This window comes from Danio rerio, chromosome 2 (genome assembly GCF_049306965.1).
Source record: "Danio rerio strain Tuebingen ecotype United States chromosome 2, GRCz12tu, whole genome shotgun sequence".
Classification (NCBI taxonomy): Eukaryota; Metazoa; Chordata; class Actinopteri; order Cypriniformes; family Danionidae; genus Danio; species Danio rerio.
Window position 1 is genome coordinate 53,513,051 of NC_133177.1, and position 21,518 is coordinate 53,534,568.

At 34.3% G+C, this 21,518-nt stretch overlaps 1 protein-coding gene across 3 annotated transcripts in view; it reads right to left on the reverse strand.

Moving 5' to 3' along the window:
- Window positions 1–21,518, reverse strand: part of ahrrb (aryl-hydrocarbon receptor repressor b) — a 65,697-nt gene that overhangs the window by 12,017 nt on the left and 32,162 nt on the right. For 2 of the 3 annotated variants that reach the window (XM_068224610.2, NM_001033920.1), the window contains 3 exon segments: window positions 6,982–7,079; window positions 6,776–6,865; window positions 724–829 (listed from right to left, as the gene is read on the reverse strand). In XM_068224610.2, the coding sequence (XP_068080711.1) occupies window positions 724–829; window positions 6,776–6,865; window positions 6,982–7,079 (294 nt within the window). 3 annotated transcript variants of the gene reach the window in all.

Sequence of the window (21,518 nt, forward strand, 5' to 3'; positions counted from 1 at the left end):
AAAGGGACTAAGCCGAAGGAAAATTAATGAATGAATGAAAGTTCAAAGAAACTCATAAGTGTTTGGAACCTCTTGAGGGTGACTAATGGGGTATATGCACACAGACTTTTAATGTCAGTCTTTTAATTTTTGTGTCTTTCCATTATAAAATTGCCACGTTTAAGATGTGATTTCTTTAAAAATCAGTGATCTTGCATGCCTAATAGATATACGATATAAAGTAGGTCTCAGACATTTCTCTTCCACCATGTCTTTAAAATAGGACAGTTTATTTTACCCCAGTATTTTCAATGGAGTGTCTGCTCTCACCTGCTAGTCCTGACAGCACTAGCAGTAACACAGTCTTTCATCTCGTTTTATGCTTAACCAACTAAATGAATGCTTAAGTCTATTTAACTGAATCTATTTTAATTACATTACAACATCGATGTGGTAAAAGGAACCTTATAAAATTGAAAATAGTCACATTACACTTTCACCAGAAGTTCATTATTGGCTGAAAAACACTAGCTGTGCATAAACCTCATTTATGAGTAAATGTTCATTTTTTGGGTGAACTATCTATTTAAGTTATGTTCATTTGTATTGGCACAAATATAATTGCATAATTCCTTCTACAAATGAATGATTGACAATTAAGTAATAGCTGCAAGTCGATGTTTTTAAAGATTGATGTCGTCACATGAACACAATAAATACGGTGAATGGTAATTCTACACACACCAGTGTCCTGCTGGCCGGGGTTCATCGCCCAGTGGATCTGTTTCCGAAACTCCTGACGCTCGTCCACATGGATATAATCAAAGACTTTCTGATGCATCACATCCGTCTGCCAGAAAACAACAACACAAAAGCAGAAAGTGTTTATTCCAGAAGCACTTTAGCTTCAACATCAGTGTGTTTTGTGTTTGAACTTTACACTTGACCTTCACACTGTTTCCTGAGTCTCACACACACGTCGCAATGACCAAACGTCTCTCAGTCAAACGTTTATATGGTCTAATTCAGTTTTATGATAAACCGCATTAGAAATATTATTCATTGCAGAGGTTTTTTTATTCAGCTCAAGCCCTGGTCAAACACTTTTCAAAAGCATTTTAGATTGTGAGGTTGCTGGCAGATAGGGTGAAGAGGTTCATAATTCATGAAATTATTCCTGCGCATTTGCTTTAGTTACTATTAATTATATGTCAGCCCGTGGCACAGAGAGCAGAGAATCAGTAAGAGCTTAAGTATGAAAAGTTGATGCGCTTATGGGGATTTGTGCTTTGAGTTCAGCCTAGGTCATTTCCCATTCTCCTGCTGTGTCCTTGTACTGTTCTATCAGTTACATAATAAAAGAAAAATAAATATATTATTATTTTTTTTAATTTAAAACATAACTTAAATGTAAATAAAAACAATAAAATGCTAAAATGCTGAAAAAGGTCTGTTTGATAAATGAAATAATTATATTTAATTATAAATATTTATAAATTAAATATTTGTTTAAAGAATAAAAATGATATATATAAATATAAATAAAATAAAATATTGTTATCCAATATAAAATAAAGCAATAAAAAGTAAAGTTTTTTTATTTAAATAATAAAAATTAAAATTGCTATTTGATAAATAAAATATTTATAATTCTAAATAATTATGAATCAAATATTTGTTCCCACAATAAAAATATGATAAAAGTAACAAAAGGTAAAATAAAACAGGAAAATATATAAAATAAAGATTTATCTGAATATTTAAAATGTTTTTTTGCCTTTGTTCCATTATAAAATAAACTATACAAAATATTTTTTTTCAAAAAATAATATTAATATTGAAAAATAACAATACAATATATATATAAATATAAAAAATTTACCTTAAAATTTTTTTACAAAAACAATAAAACTTGCTGAAAAATTTCTGTTTGATCAAATAATTATGAATCAAATATTTGTTAAAACCAAAATATGATATAAAAATATAAATATATAGTTTTTAACATAAGAAATAGTAGTAAAAAGTAAGGTAAAATAAAATAGCACTAAGAATCTTTAAATAGCTTTTTTTGTCTTTGTTTTAAAGTAAAAAGTAAATAAATGAAAATAATAATAAATAAATATATATAAAATAAAGATTTTTATCTTAATATTTAACTTTTTGCCTTTGATCTCATAAATTAAAAAAATTAATCTATACAAAATATTTTTTAAAACAAAAAATATAATATTGAAAAATATTAATACAAATATTTTATTCAAGAAATTAAAAGCATATTAAAAATTTCTTTAAAAGTGTAAATAAAAAGAATAAAACTTTCTTTTTTTTTTAAAAAAAGAAAAAATTCAGTTTGTAACTATAAATCAAATGTTTGTTGAAACAAATAAATGAATAAATAAAATAAAATCGTTTTTTATAAAAAAACATAGAAGTCAAAAGTAAAGTAAGATAAGGTTAAATAAAATAACACTCAGAATCTTTAAACTGCTTTTTGGTCTGTTCTAAATTAAAAAGTAAATAAATAAAAAATAATAATAATAAATAAATAAATAAATTTAAAATAAATAATTTTTATCTAAAATAATACAAATTAAAAATTATTTAAAATAATTATAATTATAAATTATATTTGTTCAAATAAAAATATGATATAAAAATATAAATAAAACAAAATATTCTGCTTTGCTGGTCTTTGTTCTAAACTAAAAAGTAAATAAATAAAAATAAATAAAAAAGATAAATAAATATAAAATAAAGACTTTTTATCCGAATCATTAAACTGTGTTTTTGCCTTTGATCTCATATAAATTAAGATAAATTAACTATATAAAATATTTTTAAAACAAAAATATAATATATAAACAATACAAATATTTTTAAATGATCCTCACCCATAAAAATCACTCAAAATCTTTAAAATGTTTTCATTGGCCTGTATTTATGTATAACGTGTGCCTGAACCCACAGATTCATTTTCCTCAGCACCATGTGCTTGTTGCGTGACACCAGGGTTTGCTTGCATGCGAACAGACGTGTCTCTACACTGAAGAACAGCAAAACAAAAGCCTGAAATACCAGCCCACACAACCATACCCGCTGTTCATAAACAACAAACTGAGCCTAAAATATTCGACCTTCCCATTATTTTCCAGTCTGGGACATGCATGCAAAGCTTTCAGCTCAGCGTTCACGACTAACACAGACCTGTGTCATCTCAATTTCCAATCAAATTTCCTTCTGCATGCAGAGGAAGCCTGACTCTTTGAAGGCTGTGAGAAACTCTTAAATTAACCGAGGAGTGAAAAAAACTTGACTATTTTTACCCATTCTTGTGGAAAAGGCCTATAACATGACATGCTTTGGGGATTTTCATAGTCAACCACAGATGGCGTGGGTATTTCTTAAACAACCACAAATGATTTTTGTTTAGATTTGTCTGATGAGACAGGGATTTTATTGGAAAACTGTTTTTAAGAGATACAATGTGTCACTTACTGCTTTTTTCTTTATTATGTTGTTGGATTGTGCAATTTTTTATTATTATTTTGGTTTTGTTTTGACTAAAACATGGAAACTACTACATTAGATGTTGTTCAATAAAAAAAATCCCTCATTTTAATAACAAAGGAAGAACATCTTTCAATATTTGAATAAAATAAAATGTGTCATTTACTGAAGTTGACTTTTTTGTTGAAAAAATGAACACTACATGTATATAACAGTATATAAAGTAAAAATTATAGGTAGGCGTAGATTAAATCTTTTAATCTAGATTAACCTCACTGTAATCTTGGAATTAATCTAGATTTAAATAGCATTCAGAATATGTGTGTTACCCAAATAATGACTAAAAGTAAGTCTTGGAGAACGGGTTTCTCAAACCAGATGGCGCATTAGACCAGGGGTTCCAAGTTAAGTTACCAGTAAATAACTTAAACAACTTCAATCCCCGGAAAAAAGGTGTATAACAGTGTCATAATAAATAACAATACAATTAAAAACATTGTTTTTTTTGTTTGTTGTATGTAGTTGACGATTTATGTGCTGTGCATAAAAGGTCTGCTTCATTCTTGCTACCACCGCAAGTATACTTCAATCCTGTGGGAAGCACTGTATATTACAACCCTAAAACAAGTAAAAGATGGGACAGTATGGAAAACGCAAATAAAATAAGAAATTATTGATTTCTAAATTTACCTTGTATTTCAAGGCAGACAAAACAGCAAAAATTATTTAATAGGTTCCTTGTGATTTCTATAGTTTTTTTTTTTTTCTTTTTAAATAAACACAAAATACCACTTTGGTTTTTACACTACATTCTAAAAATAGTTGGAACAGTAAAGCATTAACCACTATGTATTGTTGCCATTCCTTTTCACAACGCTTAAAAGACATTTAAGGACTGAAGACTGTTTGATGAACTGTTTGAGGGGTAATCTTGTCCTATTCTTCCTGCAAACAGGTCTTAAATTGGGCAACAGTACGGACTCTTCGTTGTTGCATTTTACATTTTAAAAGGTGCCCCACATTCTCTTATTAGAGACAGATTGGAACTGCAGACAGGCCAGTCAAGTACCTGTATCCTCTTCCTCTGCAGCCAGGACTTTGTAATGCGTGCAGAATGTGGTTTTGAATTGTCTTGTTAAAATATGCATGAGCGTCCCTTGAAAAAAAAGGCAGCATATTGTGCTCCAAAATCTCAATGTACTTTTTAGCATTATTATTTATTTAGCATTAATGGTGCATCACAGAAGTGCAAGTTACCTTTGCCAAGGGCACTGACAAAAGCCCATGCCATGACAGACCCTGGCTTTTGGACTTGTTGCTGATAACAGTCTTGATGACCCTTTTCTTTTTGGTCTGGAGCTCACGGTGTCCATTTCTCCCAAAGTATACCTGGAAATACTGATTCATCTGACCATAGTACCTGTTTTCACTGTGTGATGGTCCATTCCAGATACCTCAGAGCCCAGATAAGTCGACAGCTTTTCTGGACACTGTTAACACAGGGCTTCTTTTTGGCACAGTACACTTTTAACTAGCATGTGTGGACGTATTGTAGTACTTAAAACGTTTGCCTGTAGTCCTGAGCCCTTGTGGTGATATGGCTTATAGATGAATGGGGATTCTTGATACAGTGGTGCATGAGTGATCGGAGAACACAGTTGTTCGGCTTAGGCTTGCGCTCTAGTCCTTTTTCCACTGAAATTCCTCCAGATTACTTGAATCTTTTAATGATGTTATGCACTGTTGAAGGTGAAACATCCAAAATGTATTTATCTTTCTTTGTGGAACATTGTTTTTTAACATTTCAATAATTTTCTCATGTATTTTATTGGCAAACAGGCGACAGTTTATCTTTTTAAATAGTCCATCTTCGCTCCTACAGGATTAGATCTTTCTTGGATGCTGCTTTTGTGCCAAATCATAATTACAATCCCCTGCCGACATTGCATGTTTCAAATCCAACCCAAGCTCATTCTGGAAACGTAGCCCCGCGGACGTTTCTGGAGGCCGCGATTTACGTGGCCGGAGGTGCGTACGGACGCGTTTAGTTTTTTCGAGCGAACGCTGCAGGGCGTTGTGGCGCCGCTCCGCTCCTCCTCTTCGCGCTCGCCGGCCGACGGCTCGCCTCCGAGTGGAGGGCTTTCCCGATGCAACCAGTTTGTCCGCTTAGCTCACAGCGTTGCGTCGGCGGAGTGGAGGCCCAGGAGGAGGAGGAGGAGGAGGAGCCGGCCGCGGGGACGACGACCGGGATCAAGTCCGGGGAACAGCGGCTCCAGAAATCCGGTAAGACGATAAACAGAATCCGAAAAATAAGGGCGAGAACGCAGCGGGATCCGAAAACGCGGTCGTAATCGAAGACGAGGGCTTTTCCTTTTTTTTTTTTCTGGATGGCTTTTGCAAACCGTCACTCGGGTTTAGGGAAGGAGGAGGAGGAGGAAGAAGAGGAGGGCGGCCGGGTCAGCCGATCCGGCGGCTTTTCGCGCGAGAACAGCGCGGGCGCAAGAACAGTGCGGGCGCGAACGGCGCGCTCCCGAGAGGCGCCCGAGAAGCGAAAAAGCACGCACAGTGGCCTCTCGCGGATCCGCGAAAACAAAAAACGCTCGAATACGTACCTCCCGGGACGTATATCGCGGCCCGCAGAAACGTCCGCGGGGCTACGTTTCCACAATGGGCCCGGGTTGTTCAAATCACACCACTATTTAACCAATTTACCTGATTACTAGCCCTAAATTCCTCCTGTCCCAACTTATTTTGGAACGTGTTGTATATTCACAAATGAAATGAAGTTGACCAGACAAAACATGAAATATTTTGTGTTAACACTGTCTGCAATGCAATACAAGTCAAGGTAAATTTTGGAAATCAATTTTTTTTTCTGATTTGGGGTTGTACATTATAGGGTTATAAGGGTTTCTAAATCTTTGAGATCCTATGCATCCCCAAATATTTTTGTGTTTGTGTCCATCCAAAGCTATAAAAGTCCCAAATTATATTGAAAACGGTCAAGAATATTATTTGGCAAATATGTTGCTTCTATTAAGTAGCATATTGCATTTTTTATTAACATTATTTATTTACTACAGAACTATATTTTTTATTATACGTACTTTAATCAATTTTCATTTTTCTTATTCATCCAATTTGATTGTTTTAAACGGATTCATGTTTACTTTAGTCACATTTATATATTCCATTTATTAAAATCATATTAATTTGTGAATTTACTTATTCATGAGTGAATTTTCTACATGTATACACATAACGGATTGTATTATGTAATGGTTACCTGATGAAATCCCAGGTAGTCAATGATAGTAGATGATGCATAGAAAATGATGCCATCTGAGCTCACGACTAGTGCAAATCCAGAGAGAGACTACAAGAAACATTATAGCAGATTACTGTAGGAAACATGTACATTTAGCAAACTAATAAAAAAACAAAAATAATCTATCATTTAGAGTTGAAGTGTATAATGGCTTCAGCAGTTACCTGCAGGAGAAGGTCACTCTCTACCACACACGGCTGAACTTCTTTCCTCGTCTCTGTGGGTGAAACATCAGCGCTGTGATTTTCTTTCTCCTGAACTGCTGTGAAGAATAAGTGCACATAAAGAAGATTAATAAGCAATCACACATAAAATATTGGAGCTAATTAAAAAAAAACATCTTTAAACAAATGCATATGATATGTACAGTGTAACTGTCCATGTCAAACAAACAAATAAACAAATAAAAAGAAAATATTGCTATGCTCTGGCAATTTGAAGTGCTTCTTTTATTGTCTTTTGTCAGACCCTTTAGATAAAACAATCTGCTAAATAAATAATAAATGTAAAAATCAACCAATAACAACCATCAAAATCAATTGTCTGGGGACAAAATCAAGTCTTGCTGTTCATTTGTTTTAGTTTGTGAATCCATTTTACTCTGCCATATGTCTCCATAAACAAGAAAAGACTATTGCAGGTTAAACTAAATGAAATTAACCAAATTAAGGAAACCCCTTTGTTTCAGTAAAGTCTAACAAATAAAGAAACCGGCAGATAGCAACTGCAAAGTGAAGGTCTTTCCAATGGCAGCCCAAGCTGCACTTATCTAAAATGTGAAATAATTCAGATGTTTTTCTTCAGTTATTTTTGTGGATACTTCATAACAAACATCAGAACATCAAAGAAAACAAGACAACCAGAAACAGACTCGGCCAGTTTATTTAGCCATGTTTACAATGCTCAAAAACAAAATAATGCACGTAATCTGCATTTAAACCAGATTTCTTTGCTTATAAGCAGTCATTTGTCATAAGCACACATTAACTCTTTCATTATTTCAAGCTGCACCTCTAAAAGAGCACCATCTCCTGGACAAGTGAGATTTCTCTGATCAATACTAATGAATGAATGACCTCAATATCAAAATGATCTCATAATATCTTGACCCAAAATCCATCATAGATAAATATGCAGGGATGACCGAAATGAAAACCAAAAAAGAGGAAAGCAAGGCCGAAAACCAAATGACAAAATAAAGTATGCAAATTATTAGTAAAATTGCATTTATGGCTATGACTGTGTACTAACCTTACAAAAATTAAGGCATTGCAATTGCATTGTCACGGTCACACAATGAGGATCATCTCTTTTCATCAATTTATTCAAACAAGTAGTGCCTTAACAAACAGGAGAAGCAGGTAAGTGAGAGTTTTTGCAAAATAGTTGTTTATGTTGTAAACAGATAGCTTCAAGCAGACATAGAGTGTAAAGTCACTTCTCTTAATGAAGGCTTTGTTCATCCACAGGGTTGAGAGAAACGTTCACAAGTTAAACGATCATCGGAGAGGGGAAACATCCATGGAGGAAAGCGAGTCAGGGAGAAGGTAAGGTAAACCGTCAGACATCGATTTCAACCACTAACTGACTGGAATCGCTGGGTTACAGATGGATTGCTGATGAGCGGTGCAGGTGTGTCTAATTAGAACTCAGGTGAATGTGCTCGGGCAAGATGAGAGATGGTAGGAGATGGGGAGCGATGATTGGTGCTAATGATGTAGATGGTGAGAGAGAATGGTAAACGGAGCAGCAGGAACACACCGGGTGTGCGACATGCATGTACTAACATTAAAGTTTCAACAAAAAAAAAAATCATTACAAATTTTGAAAATATTTATTTAGCACATTGCAACAATGGGTTGTCACTGCTGTGGATGGGGACTTATTACAGTAAAAAGTACCTTTTTTATTTTATATTTACCCAATAAATGCATCGATAATATTCACTGATTTTTATAAGGTTGATCCAATGAACTTAATCGATTAAAAAAAATGTAACAAATATTTTTTTGGGCCCGAACTACAAAACCAAATGTAAAAATTTTTTTGTATCAGTATGAAAGGCAAACACCTGCGTGCTGCTTTTGCTCTATCAATGCACCGTGCATGCCTCAGCTTTCCTTTTACGTGCATGAGAAAGACCCCCAGGTTCTCAACATCCATCGCGGTTTGGATAATTTCACGTGCGTGCTGCTGTTATTTCCACATGATCTTTATATTGCAGATCGAGTACAGTCGCAACGAAGTACAGAGGATCAGACAGAACGAATAGACACAAAGCACAAATGCTGCTTCAGACAACACGTACAGGTCGCTGTTTCTGTTTGCGTCAACCCAACATACTGTTTCGACCCTGTTGTTTCAGTGATAGAAATCTTTCGGATGAAAACCAAAAATGCACTTTTGGGCCAGTTTTGGGAAAAAATTTTCTGTGACCGAATGTCCCTAATAAATGTCTTCCATTTTTCAGATAAACACAACACTTAATGGTGCTAATAAAAATAAAATAAAAACATATTCTGGGACTTCTCTCCTTTGTAGCAGTAAATGACACCTTTGATTTTTTGAAAACTCATATTTGTTTAAAATCATTATTGTGTGTGACAATTTCATTCTAGGCTGAGAAATTGTGCATTATAAGCCTGATTTCATGAAGAAAACCCCCCCCCCCAAACCCACTCGTCATTGTGAGATGATTCGCAAAAGTTACGAATTGCGGTGAGATTGTGTTGGCATTGTTGTGTTGGCATCTAGCGCTTTGAGTCTAAAAAAAGCGCATTACAAATAAAATGTGTTATTACGATTATTTAAGCAAAATGTTTTTCTGCTTGAATTACTTTATTGGTGAATTAATTACTGTAAATATAATTTTTGCATCATGTGCCACGTTGTTGTGTACACTTTTGTGCTCCCATGCACGTGCAGGTCTGAATAGGAGGTGTGTTAAGGTGCATTGTTGGCATGGATGTTTTGAGTCTACAGAAACATTTTTTTGTTGTCGTTTAGAGCCTATTAGTGATAGGTAGGCTAGAAAACCTATGTACATGTTACCTATTACACACACAGTGATGCACAGAAGCACATAAATATTTTTAATTATGAAAAATTAAAGGATTAAAAAGAAAAAATTATTGTTATAGTCTACATAAAAAATAAAAAAACTGCTACCTCTTCTACTGTATATATAAAAAGTACTTTACAAACATTAAAAGGAGGACTGTCTAATAAAACTGAACTTGAAGAATAGAACAAAACAGAACAGAACAGAACGGAACAGAACGAAACAGAATGGAATAGAACGTAACAGAACTGAGCAGGTCTACATTAAGGTTTTGTTGCTGATAGCACCTTTAAGTGTTTAAGGACAAAAGTGATAAACTAGGGCACTTGACATGATGCATAATAAGTCCTGTTTTTTTTCTAAAGCAGCTGTGGCTCTATTTGTGGATCTCTATATCCCTTGAAGGCAGGAGAAGGGATGAAGAAATAGCTCCACAATGCTCATAATGATGAATGATGAACATTTCCCTCCAGCATTTAACCCCCATAACATAAGGCTAACGGCACTTCATTTATGTCTGACTATTTGGGGCTACACAATACAGTGAAAAATATACAATATATGCTACTGTTCTTGAGTATTCCTCGCAAAATAACAAAATTTTCCTAGAGAGATGATGTTTTACATTAGCTATTTGTAGAAAGCTATACATGTAATGATTATACAAAATAATAAACAGACAATAGATTTTATTCAGATCTAATTAAATCTAATTGAGTCTAAAAAAGCTGTTAAAATACAAACATTTAGATTTTAAAACACTATGAATGACTGAAAACCTCAGCAGTCATTCTGATTCTTTTTGGCTGTTAGTATTTAATAGTATTAGTATTTATTTTCAGCTCTTGGCTCTGAAGCTCTAGGTTCACTTTGGGCCACTCTAGCCAGTAGCATAACAGCACCTAATTGTGATGCGGTTCTAAAGAAAGAAAGCCCTCACCTGATTGGTCAAATTTGAATAAAAATATTGCATGTTTATGGATAAGTTTAAAAAGCTTTAACATCAAGTGTTGTGTTCATATTTATGATTAAGTGTATTTATGTAGCACTGTGGTCCTGCGAGGCTTGATATTTCATTCCACTGTATGTCCACACATATAGCGGAATGACAATAAAGCTCAACTTGACTTAATAATAATAATAATAATTAATAATTCCTTACATTTATATAGCACTTTTCTGGGCACTCAAAGCGATTTACAAATAGGGGGGGATCCTCATCCACCACCAGTTCGCAGCATCCTCCTGGATGACGCAAAGGCAGCCATTTTGCGCCAGATCGCACACCACCTGACTGGAGGAGAGGAGACAGAGTGATGAAGCCAATTATGATATGGGGATGGTTAGGAGGCCATGATGGACAGAGGCCAGTGGACAGAATTGGCCAGGGTGCCAGGGTTAAACCCCTACTCTTTTTTAAGGACATCCTGGGATTTTTAACGGCCACAGAGAGTCAGGACCTCGGTTTAACGTCTCATCCGAAAGACAGCGCTCACTGAAAAGTACAGAGTCCCCGTCACTATACTGGGGCATTAGGACCCACACAGCCCGCTGGTTGGGCGCTCCCTGACTTGCCTAGCATATACTATAATTGTGATAATGGTAATTCTTTGAAATATCTTGTAGCCCTATTGACTCCACCAAACTTCACATTTAATCATTTACACACTCCACAAAAGTCCTGCATGAGAAGAAATCTCCATCTCCCTCCAAAGACTCATACTCCATCCATTCACTTCACATACACTGCCAAACAAGCTCCGATCTGCAGGTGGATGAGCTACTTTTCACAAAATATCAGTTCACATGGCAGAAATAGCCCATTTCACTGCTGGGTTGTTTTGATGAGGGGATTGGAAATAAAAACCAGATCTGCTCTTGACAATTGAGGTTGGATTTACGAGCAGATGTGTGTTTGTGGGCTAGCTATATTACACAGCAAGGAACGGACTCGCTTTTTGACTCTTTGCCTTTTACTTTTAACTTTGTTCCTCGCTCAGTCACTTTAACGACATAAAAAAAAATCTCACCAAGTACAAGCACAGCACCCTTAAAGGGACAGTGCACCTATAATGAAAATTCCTTCATTTACGCACTCGTAATTTTAAGATGTTATGAGTGCAAAACAACATTTGACGTCCATAGCTTTCATTGTAAAAGCACAACATAAACATGAAAATTAATTGAGTTAATTATTTATTTCTAAGTTAATTCGACTGTACATAAATAATTTGAAAAGAAAAAAACTATCAACGGTGCCATGTACTGCATTGGTTAAATAAGTTACATTGTTCTCTGATATCTACATAGTGGGTTTATGGCTACCGTAAGTTAAAAAAATCTCCAGAAGTAATTTTATAAGCTAATGTGGTCCCACACTTTAACGGGGTTCACCTTTTGTGGCCTCGCAGTTTGACATGCTTTTTTTTAAACAGCGCATTGTGTTCTGCGTCCCGATTGCATACCTGTCAACCCTCCTGTTTTTTCCGGTATTCTTCTGTATTTTACAGTTCTATCCTGCTATCATCCTGCAAAGGTATTTTCCTGTATTTCTCCCATATTTTTAATCTCTTTGTAAAGAGATTAGCCTCCCTATGCGCAACCCATCCCGCTGAAGCACCCAGGGACGCCCCTTGCTCTTAAATGCGAGTCTGTTCTGTCCTTTTGTTTTATTTAGGCATGAAAACACTTTAAAAAATATTTAAAAAAGGATGGGATTCATTACCTTTTCATTACAGGTGTCATCGTCCCTCCTGTGCAATCCTCAAAATGTAGTGGTGCATCATTTAATCGCTAGCAGTGCGAGTTCCAACAAGAATGTAAAAAGGGTTGTAACTGTCTGCAACAAGACCATCGTAAAGGGGGTCGCACACCAGATGTGCCGCACCAGGCATTTTACCAGCTAACTCTATCAAACCTCTTCAGATGCTTCAGAACGCAGCAGCACGAGTGGTCTTTAATGAACCTAAAAGAGCAGATGTCACTCCGCTACTCATTCATTTGCACTGGCTGCCAGTTGCTGCTCGCATCGAATTCAAAGCTCTGATGTTTGCTTACAAAGCAATTTTTGGCTGCGCCCCTTCTTATCTGCTCTCACAGATTTCTATGCCCTCCAGAAACTTGTGTCTGTGAATGAACGTCGCCTCGTGGTTCCATCCCAAAGAGGGAAGAAATCACTTTCCTGAACTCTCACACTCAATCTGCCCAGTTGGTGGAATGAACTCCCTAACTACATCAGAAAGGCAAAGTCACTCGCTGTCTTCAAAAAGCGACTAAAAACTTAACTGTTTAGTCTCCACTTTCCTTACTACTCTGCAATTCCCTCTTTGGCTCCTCCACTAACTACCACAAAAAAAAAATTCAAAAATAAAATAAAAAATACTAATGTTTTGCTTCTTACACTTCTTTACACACCTGAAACTTGCCTACAGCACTTATTAATTGTTGCTCTTATAGTTCCTTGTCCTCATTTGTAATTCGCTTTGGATAAAATTGTCTGCTAAATCACTAAATGTAAATGTGAATAATTTAATTTTAAATAACATGCACGTCCGGCGTGGCGTTACTTAAGGATGCAGTCTGCTAGTTTTTGCTTTTGCTGCAATGAATGTTTGCGCCTGACAACAGGTTTAAATCTTTGGTTTCATTCTATAACACTGGACAAATTTTTCTAGGAAAGTTTAAACTTTGAGATTGTTTAAACAAGAGAAACGTTTGAAAATGTTTATGCCTGTCTGAGAAAAGTGTATAAAGTATGTAGTGAGGGCTTTTACAGCCTTAAAACATGCAGATTTCACCTATCGCAGGTTGTTTTTTAGAACATAACTACCACAAATAACGAGAGAACACTGTACTCCATAAATACCCATACAATCAGAGGGTCCATAATTGACCATATATGGTTTGTGTCTTGCATAATAATGTGCTCAGCTGTGACGTGCTGCTCTAACACACAAACACGCACACACACACACAATCACGATGTATGCTGAACATGGACAAATATAACCTCAATCAGAGTAAGTTAATCTATTTTGCTCACCAGATTTGCTGTGGATTAAGGCTTAATTTGAAATTAAACTTGACAAAAGAGAGTGATAGAGGTGTACCGCGTTGACTTTTATAGCTGTGGTCAAAGAAAACAGCCAGAAATTAATATTAGCCTCTGCATGAACATATGACAGTTGGGCCGAGTGATTTGACATGTTTAAGCAGTCTACATGTGTTTGTTGAAACATATGCATTAAATTTCACAATAAATTACCAAAAGACGTAACCAAACATACATGGGTCAGTGACAAAACAGGTTTGGCAAGATGGGAAATTTAAAAATCTTTTATAAAGTTGATTTAAAAGCATCCGTCAGATATTTTAAAATGTACAGATTGTATTAATGTTGATTTTATGTAATTAAAAATAACATTTACACCATTTTTTACAAACATTAAGACTGAATGCACCTGAAAATGTCAAATGGTGTAACTGCCAAAAATTGTGAAATATTAAATAATTTACTCCTCCTAGATGATATGCAAGTGTACACACTGAAATAAATACTTCATTTTAAAATACCACAATAACATTTATTTTATTCGCATTATCTCTAAATGTACATTTTAATGAGTTTTTGCAATATTCGGCCGGACACATGCTAAAAACACATCTGATTTCTAAATAATCTTTGACAAATTATGTAAAAAATGTTAAAAACTATTTTATTACACTAAACTGGTTGTTTTAATTTTAATTTCACATTATTTCCATGTACATAATTATATTTTTATGTAAAATACTGGTTACACCAATTGACACAAACCAGTTACACCACCTGACAGTGTTGCTTCTACAGCCAAAGATTTTGAAATTGACAATTAAAATCAATTCAAATTAAGAATGATAGTCAACAATTTCAGCTGAAGTGATTTTAATTTGTTTTAAATGTTAACCAAAATGTTTGGCAACCAGAAATTATCATGGCGCATGAACGGTGTATCCATGTCTCATATTGTAATGACAGTTGAGAAACTATATCTGAGGGGGTGGGATTGTCATTGAAAAATGTGTTTAGAACAATGAAACCAAGTTGCTAAAATTTAACACACCAAGTAATAACATCCTTTACATTAAATGTGTGGCCCTCATCAATAGAATATTAACAAACTAAAGAAACATGTTTAACATTTAACACCTTTACCATCACTGTTTCTTTTCAGTTGGCTAAAGTAAAATAAAAATAAGTAGATGATATTAGAAAAAAATCCACTATTTTACTTCTAAGCTATTTAGAAAGAATTTGCCAAACACTGTACGTAAATCACTAGTACGTAAGAACTGCTGCTTTCTCGTTGTTGCCTTGGTGCTGGGATTAAAGGCCAATTTTTGCAAGCATACACGACTGACTGACAACAAATCATTTCTTGAGTGTATCCACAACTTATCCACAACCTATTTATTTTATACAGTTGAAGTCAGAATTATGACCCCCCTGTTATTTTTTCCCCAATTTCGGTTTAACAGAGAGAAGATTTTTTCAACACATTTTCAACACATTTTTTCAACACATAATAGTTTTAATAACTCATTTCTAATCACTGATTTATTTTCTCTTTACCATGATGACAGCACATAATATTAGACTAGATAATCTTCAAGACACTTCTATACAGCTTAAAGTGACATTTAAAGGCTTAACTAGGTTAATTAGGGTAACTAGGCAGGGTAGGGTAATTAGATAAGTTATTGTATAATCATTGTTTGTTCTGTAGACTATCAGGGGAAAAAGCTTAAAAGGGCCAATAATTTTTACCTTAAAATGTTTTTTAAAATATGCTTTTATTCTAGCCAAAATAAAACAAATAAGACTTTCGACAGAAGAAAAAATATTATCAGACATGCTGTAAAAAAACAAAACAAAACTGATTTCAACTGTAAGTAAATTCAATGAATGTTCAATGAAAATTCATTTGTTTAGCAACTTCTGACTTGTTCTTCACAACTTTTCATCATTAAAGTTCCTCCGAGTCACCTCCAGTTGTTAATAATAATAGTACAACAGCGAGCGCATCAAGTATGAAAACCTCCAAAACTTAAGGCTGTGTGCACTCAGTCTATAGAGGCTGGTCAACCTTGTTTCATTTCCCATGTTATTTTTTCTTTTATTTAAAAAAGAAATTCCCAAGTGCTCTTTGACAGAGAGAATATTATTGTCAACACACTTCTAAACAAAATAGTTTAAATGACTAAAATCTAATAACTGATTTCTTACGTAGTTTTTGCCATAATGACAGCACATAATATTTGACTAGATAATTTGTAAGACATTATTCAGCCTAAAGTGACATTTAAAAATTTAATTAGGTTAATTAGGCAAGTAAGATTTATTGGCCAAGTCATTGGGTAACTGTGGTTTGTTCTGTATTTAAGAAGGCTAACAATATTGACCTTAAAAACTGTTTAAACATTTTAAAAACTGCTTTTATTCCATCCAAACTAAAAGAAATAAGACTTTCTCAAGAAGAAAAAAAAAATACATACAACATTTCAAAGGAGGGTGATACAGTGGCTAATGTGGTTAGCACAGTTGTCTCACAGCAAGAAGGTTGCTGGTTTGAGTCCCAGATGGACCAGGATGGCTTACTGTGTGGAGTTGACATGGGTTTCCTCTGGGAGCTCCAGTTTACCCCACAGTCCAAAGACTTGCGGTATAGGTGAATTAGAAAAACTAAATTGACTGTAGTGTATGAATGTGTGTGTGAATGAGAGAGTGTGTACATTATATTGTGTGAATATAAACATGGATTAACATAAAAAAAACATTCATGTTGTGCAGTAAAATAACTTTATCCTAGGTTTACAGAGCTTTAATAGTAAGGTTGTGGATTAAGCACCTATTTCTCAAACAAAAAATAAATAAATAATCTACACTATGAACACAAATAGTTCCAAATAGTAGTTTAATTTATGTCACATTATTGATCAGCATCATGAACTAATGATATTTGACTAAATTGACCCCCAACAGAAAGACTCCTGCAATATGAGTCAAATGGTGTAACCAGTTACACCCCTTGACATTTCAACTTAAAATGAAATTTGACAGGCATTATCATTAACATCTATGTAAGCACATGGGCTTGGTGGGAATATTTCAAATTTAACTTTTAAATATAATATTTATTTTTATAATATTGAACAATTATCAGTGCATTTTTGGGGTCTTACCATTTGACATGCATATCTAAGAATAGCTGACCATACCTTAAAAAGGTCAAAGTATCTCACATTTTAAAAAAAGTTACTAACCTTTGCATGCAGCAATTAGTCTTATCAAGAGTTCTTCTATGTGATCCAATTTCCTGTCTAACTGTCTTGTGCACAATATTAACAAAATGGCTCAATAAATGGTGGTTACACCATATAGACATTTCAGAAATTTGTGGTGACAGACAAAATTCCCCAAATGAATTATAATATTTAAAACAATTGTGCTATATTTACCTTTATTTACTATTAAATATGTCTACTGTAAAATTATGCCAGACTAGCCGATACAATGTTTCATTGAGGCTTTCACATTTTTTAAACAAGGTAAACTATTTGGTACCAATTTTTTTTGGTTACACCACATTGACATTCTTGCAATAATCCCCTAAAAATAATCTTAAAATGGATTAAAACCAAAAAAATTAGACTTGGTCCTCAAAATAGAGAATGTATGCAAGTAATTTGCTTATTTATTTTGAAACTGTAACCTACTTGAATTTATTTAAAAGACATGGACACAAAAAACTGAGCGTCACGTCATTGACCCACATACGGCCTCTTCGAAGTGGAGATGAATAAATGTGTAATCTGTAAATCTTGCATTTTGCATCATGATGCGAGTTTGAACAAGCCTTGTGCTGTTGTTGTCCAGTAATGCACAGTAAACAATTTGGGGCTCGCCTTTTCACAATAAAAGTCCCACATAGATAGTAAGTGAAATATATGCTTAAAATAACTAAGGGAGGAAAGTTATCACTGTTGTCTCACTAGAAAATGTCTGGCTTATCAAACACAGCCGTGACTAATCGTCAGGTCCGGATAAATTACCTAAAGTAGACATACTTGCAAATGTGGAAGGCACGGCTCGTGAGTCTTATCGAAGTTTGTTTTGTCTTCTGATTGGCCTGTTGTCCACAGGGGTTTTCCACTAGTGAATTGTACATGAGAACGGGGAAACTGTTGTGTCTGAGGCTCATGGTATGTCTGTTTCCATATACTGATCTTTTATCATTCTACTATGCCTTGGTATACCCAGATTTTCATTATAGGGCTCCTTTAAATTATGACTGATGCATTGCCAGATCATTTAGTCACTCATTTGTTTTGTTTTTTTTTCGGCTTAGACCCTTTATTAATTTGGGGTTGCCACAGTAGAATGAACCGCCAACTTATCCAGCATATGTTTTACGCAGCAGATGCCCTTCCAGCTGCAACCCATCACTGGGAAACATACATACACATACACTACGGACAATTTAGCTTGCAATTCACCTATAGCTTATGTCTTTGGACTTGTGGGGGAAACTGGAGCAGACGGAGGAAACGCACGCCAACGCAGGGAGGACATGGAAACTCGGCCGATGCTCGAACCAGCGGCCTTCTTGCTGTGAGGCGAACGTGCTACCCACTGCACCACCTTGCAACCTTATTTAGAGTCAATATAGATAATTTTTTAAATAATATGTCTGTACATAATTTAATCAAAACAATATTTTACTTTATTTTATTAATAAAATGTATTATATTATATATATATATATATATATATTATATATTATATTATAAAATTATTAATACAATTAATATCAATAAATATTAATATTCATGTTGCATAGTTTCGGAGATCACGTTCAGTTTGGAAGTACCTGAAAATTTATGAACAAAATTTGACTTAAAACTTATTTCTATTTACGAAATACGTCAGATTTCATTAAATTCTTCTTCACTTGCCTTTGTAAACCTAAAAAATATTTTTGTATGATACTTCTTAGTTGACATTGACAATCACACTGTGAAGTCTTTATCAAAAAGTCTTTATCCCAGGACCATCACAAAAAAAAAAAAAAAAAAAACGATCACACATTGAACACATTTCAGAAAACAGAAAACCACACACATTTCTGGTTTATTCCGTTCTAGATCAATGTTCAATCCCCCCTCTTTCTTTCTTTGTGTCTTTTGTTTGTAGAATTTAAAGCTGCATTTATTAAATAAAAGAAATGAAAAGATTACTGTAGCCTCCATCTATTAGGCAGAGCATATTCAAAGCTGAATTGTAGAGAATGCAGTCCTCAGCTGCACTGCATGGAGTTACTTACACTACACGACTCAATATGTGTGTTTGCTAGAGGACGATCCACAGTACACAAGAAGTGAAGCAGGAAGGATTATAGTAGACTCATTTGTGCATTGCTGGTCTCCCGTGCTTTGATGGACGGATCATTAGATTATTTTCACTGACATCCCTCTGAGGTCAAGCTCTAGTCTACTACAGTCACGCAAACCCAGCTTTACTACAATCTCTTAAAGAGCCAGCGCTCCCTTTAAACATGAATGAAAAAAGTTTACACTAGGAGATTCTCTGTCTATTAGTGTTGTCAAAAAATACTGGTGTGTATTATTGTAATTCTCGATTTTAATATTTTCTTCAGTACTGATACACATTAGCTTTATTTTTTTCTGGGTTACATACAGTCCTTAATATGTATGCCTCCCATCACTCAATCAATAACACTTTTCTTAGTCAGTGGAATGATGTTACAACCCACCCAAAACTATTCTAATACTACCATAAAAACAGTTAGTTGTATTTTAAATTAATGTAAACAGTAGGTAGAAAAGGATCATGTGTTTTATTTTTAGGCAGTCTATTTAAACCTGCTCATTGTATTTTGTTAATATATTCACTATTAAAAATAAATAAATTAAACATTCTACTGGCAGGTAGGGCTGCACCATTCTGCCAAAAATGTGAATCACAATTTATTTTTTTTTTTTTGCTTAAAATCAAGATCAAGATTTTCTCATGATTCTGTAAATATAAAATAAAGGTTATTATGATTAGCCTATTTTTATTGTTAATTCTCAAAAATATGGTACAAAAAAACAATCATAATATTAGGTCTATGTGTGGGTCTACTGCTGCTTAAAATGCTAAATTTTGTTCAGTCATTATGATGGACTTGAACAGACTTTCAATATGTCCTGTTTGATACTTCACAGTAAAATTATGACATCAGAATATAACTATTCATAATTGTAGCGTTTATTTATTATGTTTAAGACATGTGCTTGTCATCTGTTATTGACAACAGTATTAGACCATTTGTTTTCACTGGGAAAATTAGAATTTTGTCATTATCAGATTCCTTCTTGCATTATATTCAACATTATATGTAGGGTGGGGTTGTTAAACTGACTAAGTAAACATTTATTCTCATGCACAACACTGTGTTCGCTATGAAAGAAAAAAGCATATCAAATGTTTGTCGTAATCATAACTGTAAAATGCCATATGATCATTTAAATCAGTGTTTCTCAACTGGTGGGAACATTTTCAGTGGGTCGTGGAGTGTGTGGTCAAAAAAACAACAAAAGTAAAAAAAAAATTATTTATTTTGCTTATACCTGACTTTTTTTTTGAAATGCGTGCATGACAACCCTACCATTTGACATGTGAAATTTCATTAAATTATAGCAACAAATATGTCGAAGTGCAAGTACGACCCTGAATTTGTAAAGTGTGGATTTACATATATTGACTACAAAAAGGCTTAAAGCCTCAGTGTGTCATATGTAGTGAGTTGCTCTCACAAGCATGAAACCTTCTAAATTAAAACGACATTTAGAAACCAGACAACATGTTTTATTAACAATTCAGTTTACGGTATTTCATGGTAACTGAACCTTTCCTTACCCTAACCACTGTTTACAGTATTTGTCATTTTTACTTTGTAATATTTGTATAATTCGATACATTTTGTTACATGACAGCAATAAAATAATGTTTATTTGTAAGTCTTGGTGATTTAGATTTATCTGTCACTACTTGTTTATGTTAACAAATAAATACAAATTATTTACAAATTATTTACAAATACAAATTATTCAATTCTGTAAGAATTGAAATATTACAAATATTTTTTATGTCTTTGACAATTCAAAACATGAGCTGAAAACAGGGCCAATGGACTCCACAACCCACCAGGGGGGAATGCGGGAAAAACCAGTTCCTGCTGCATTTGCATCCGAGTATGCTGAAACTCAGCTTCATCCCCCCAACTCACGCATATGGTCATTTCAATGTTTGAATGTTCTAGATTAACCAAACTGACTTTAACTATCATGTTTGATATCATTTGAAATGTCTCAGTGCGATTGGTACAATGGTCTCATTCTCTCAGAAACAGACATAATCCACACAATAAATATATAACTTCAGGCATCTTTTCAACCACTGTGAAGGGTGTGACTTTTTCCTTTTGTTATACACACACACCCCCTTCCTTGAGGGAATTCTTGGATAAGGTTTGAGAAAGACTCAGGGCGATTCTGCATAACCAGATCAGCCCATAACATGGCTTGCTCCATGTTATG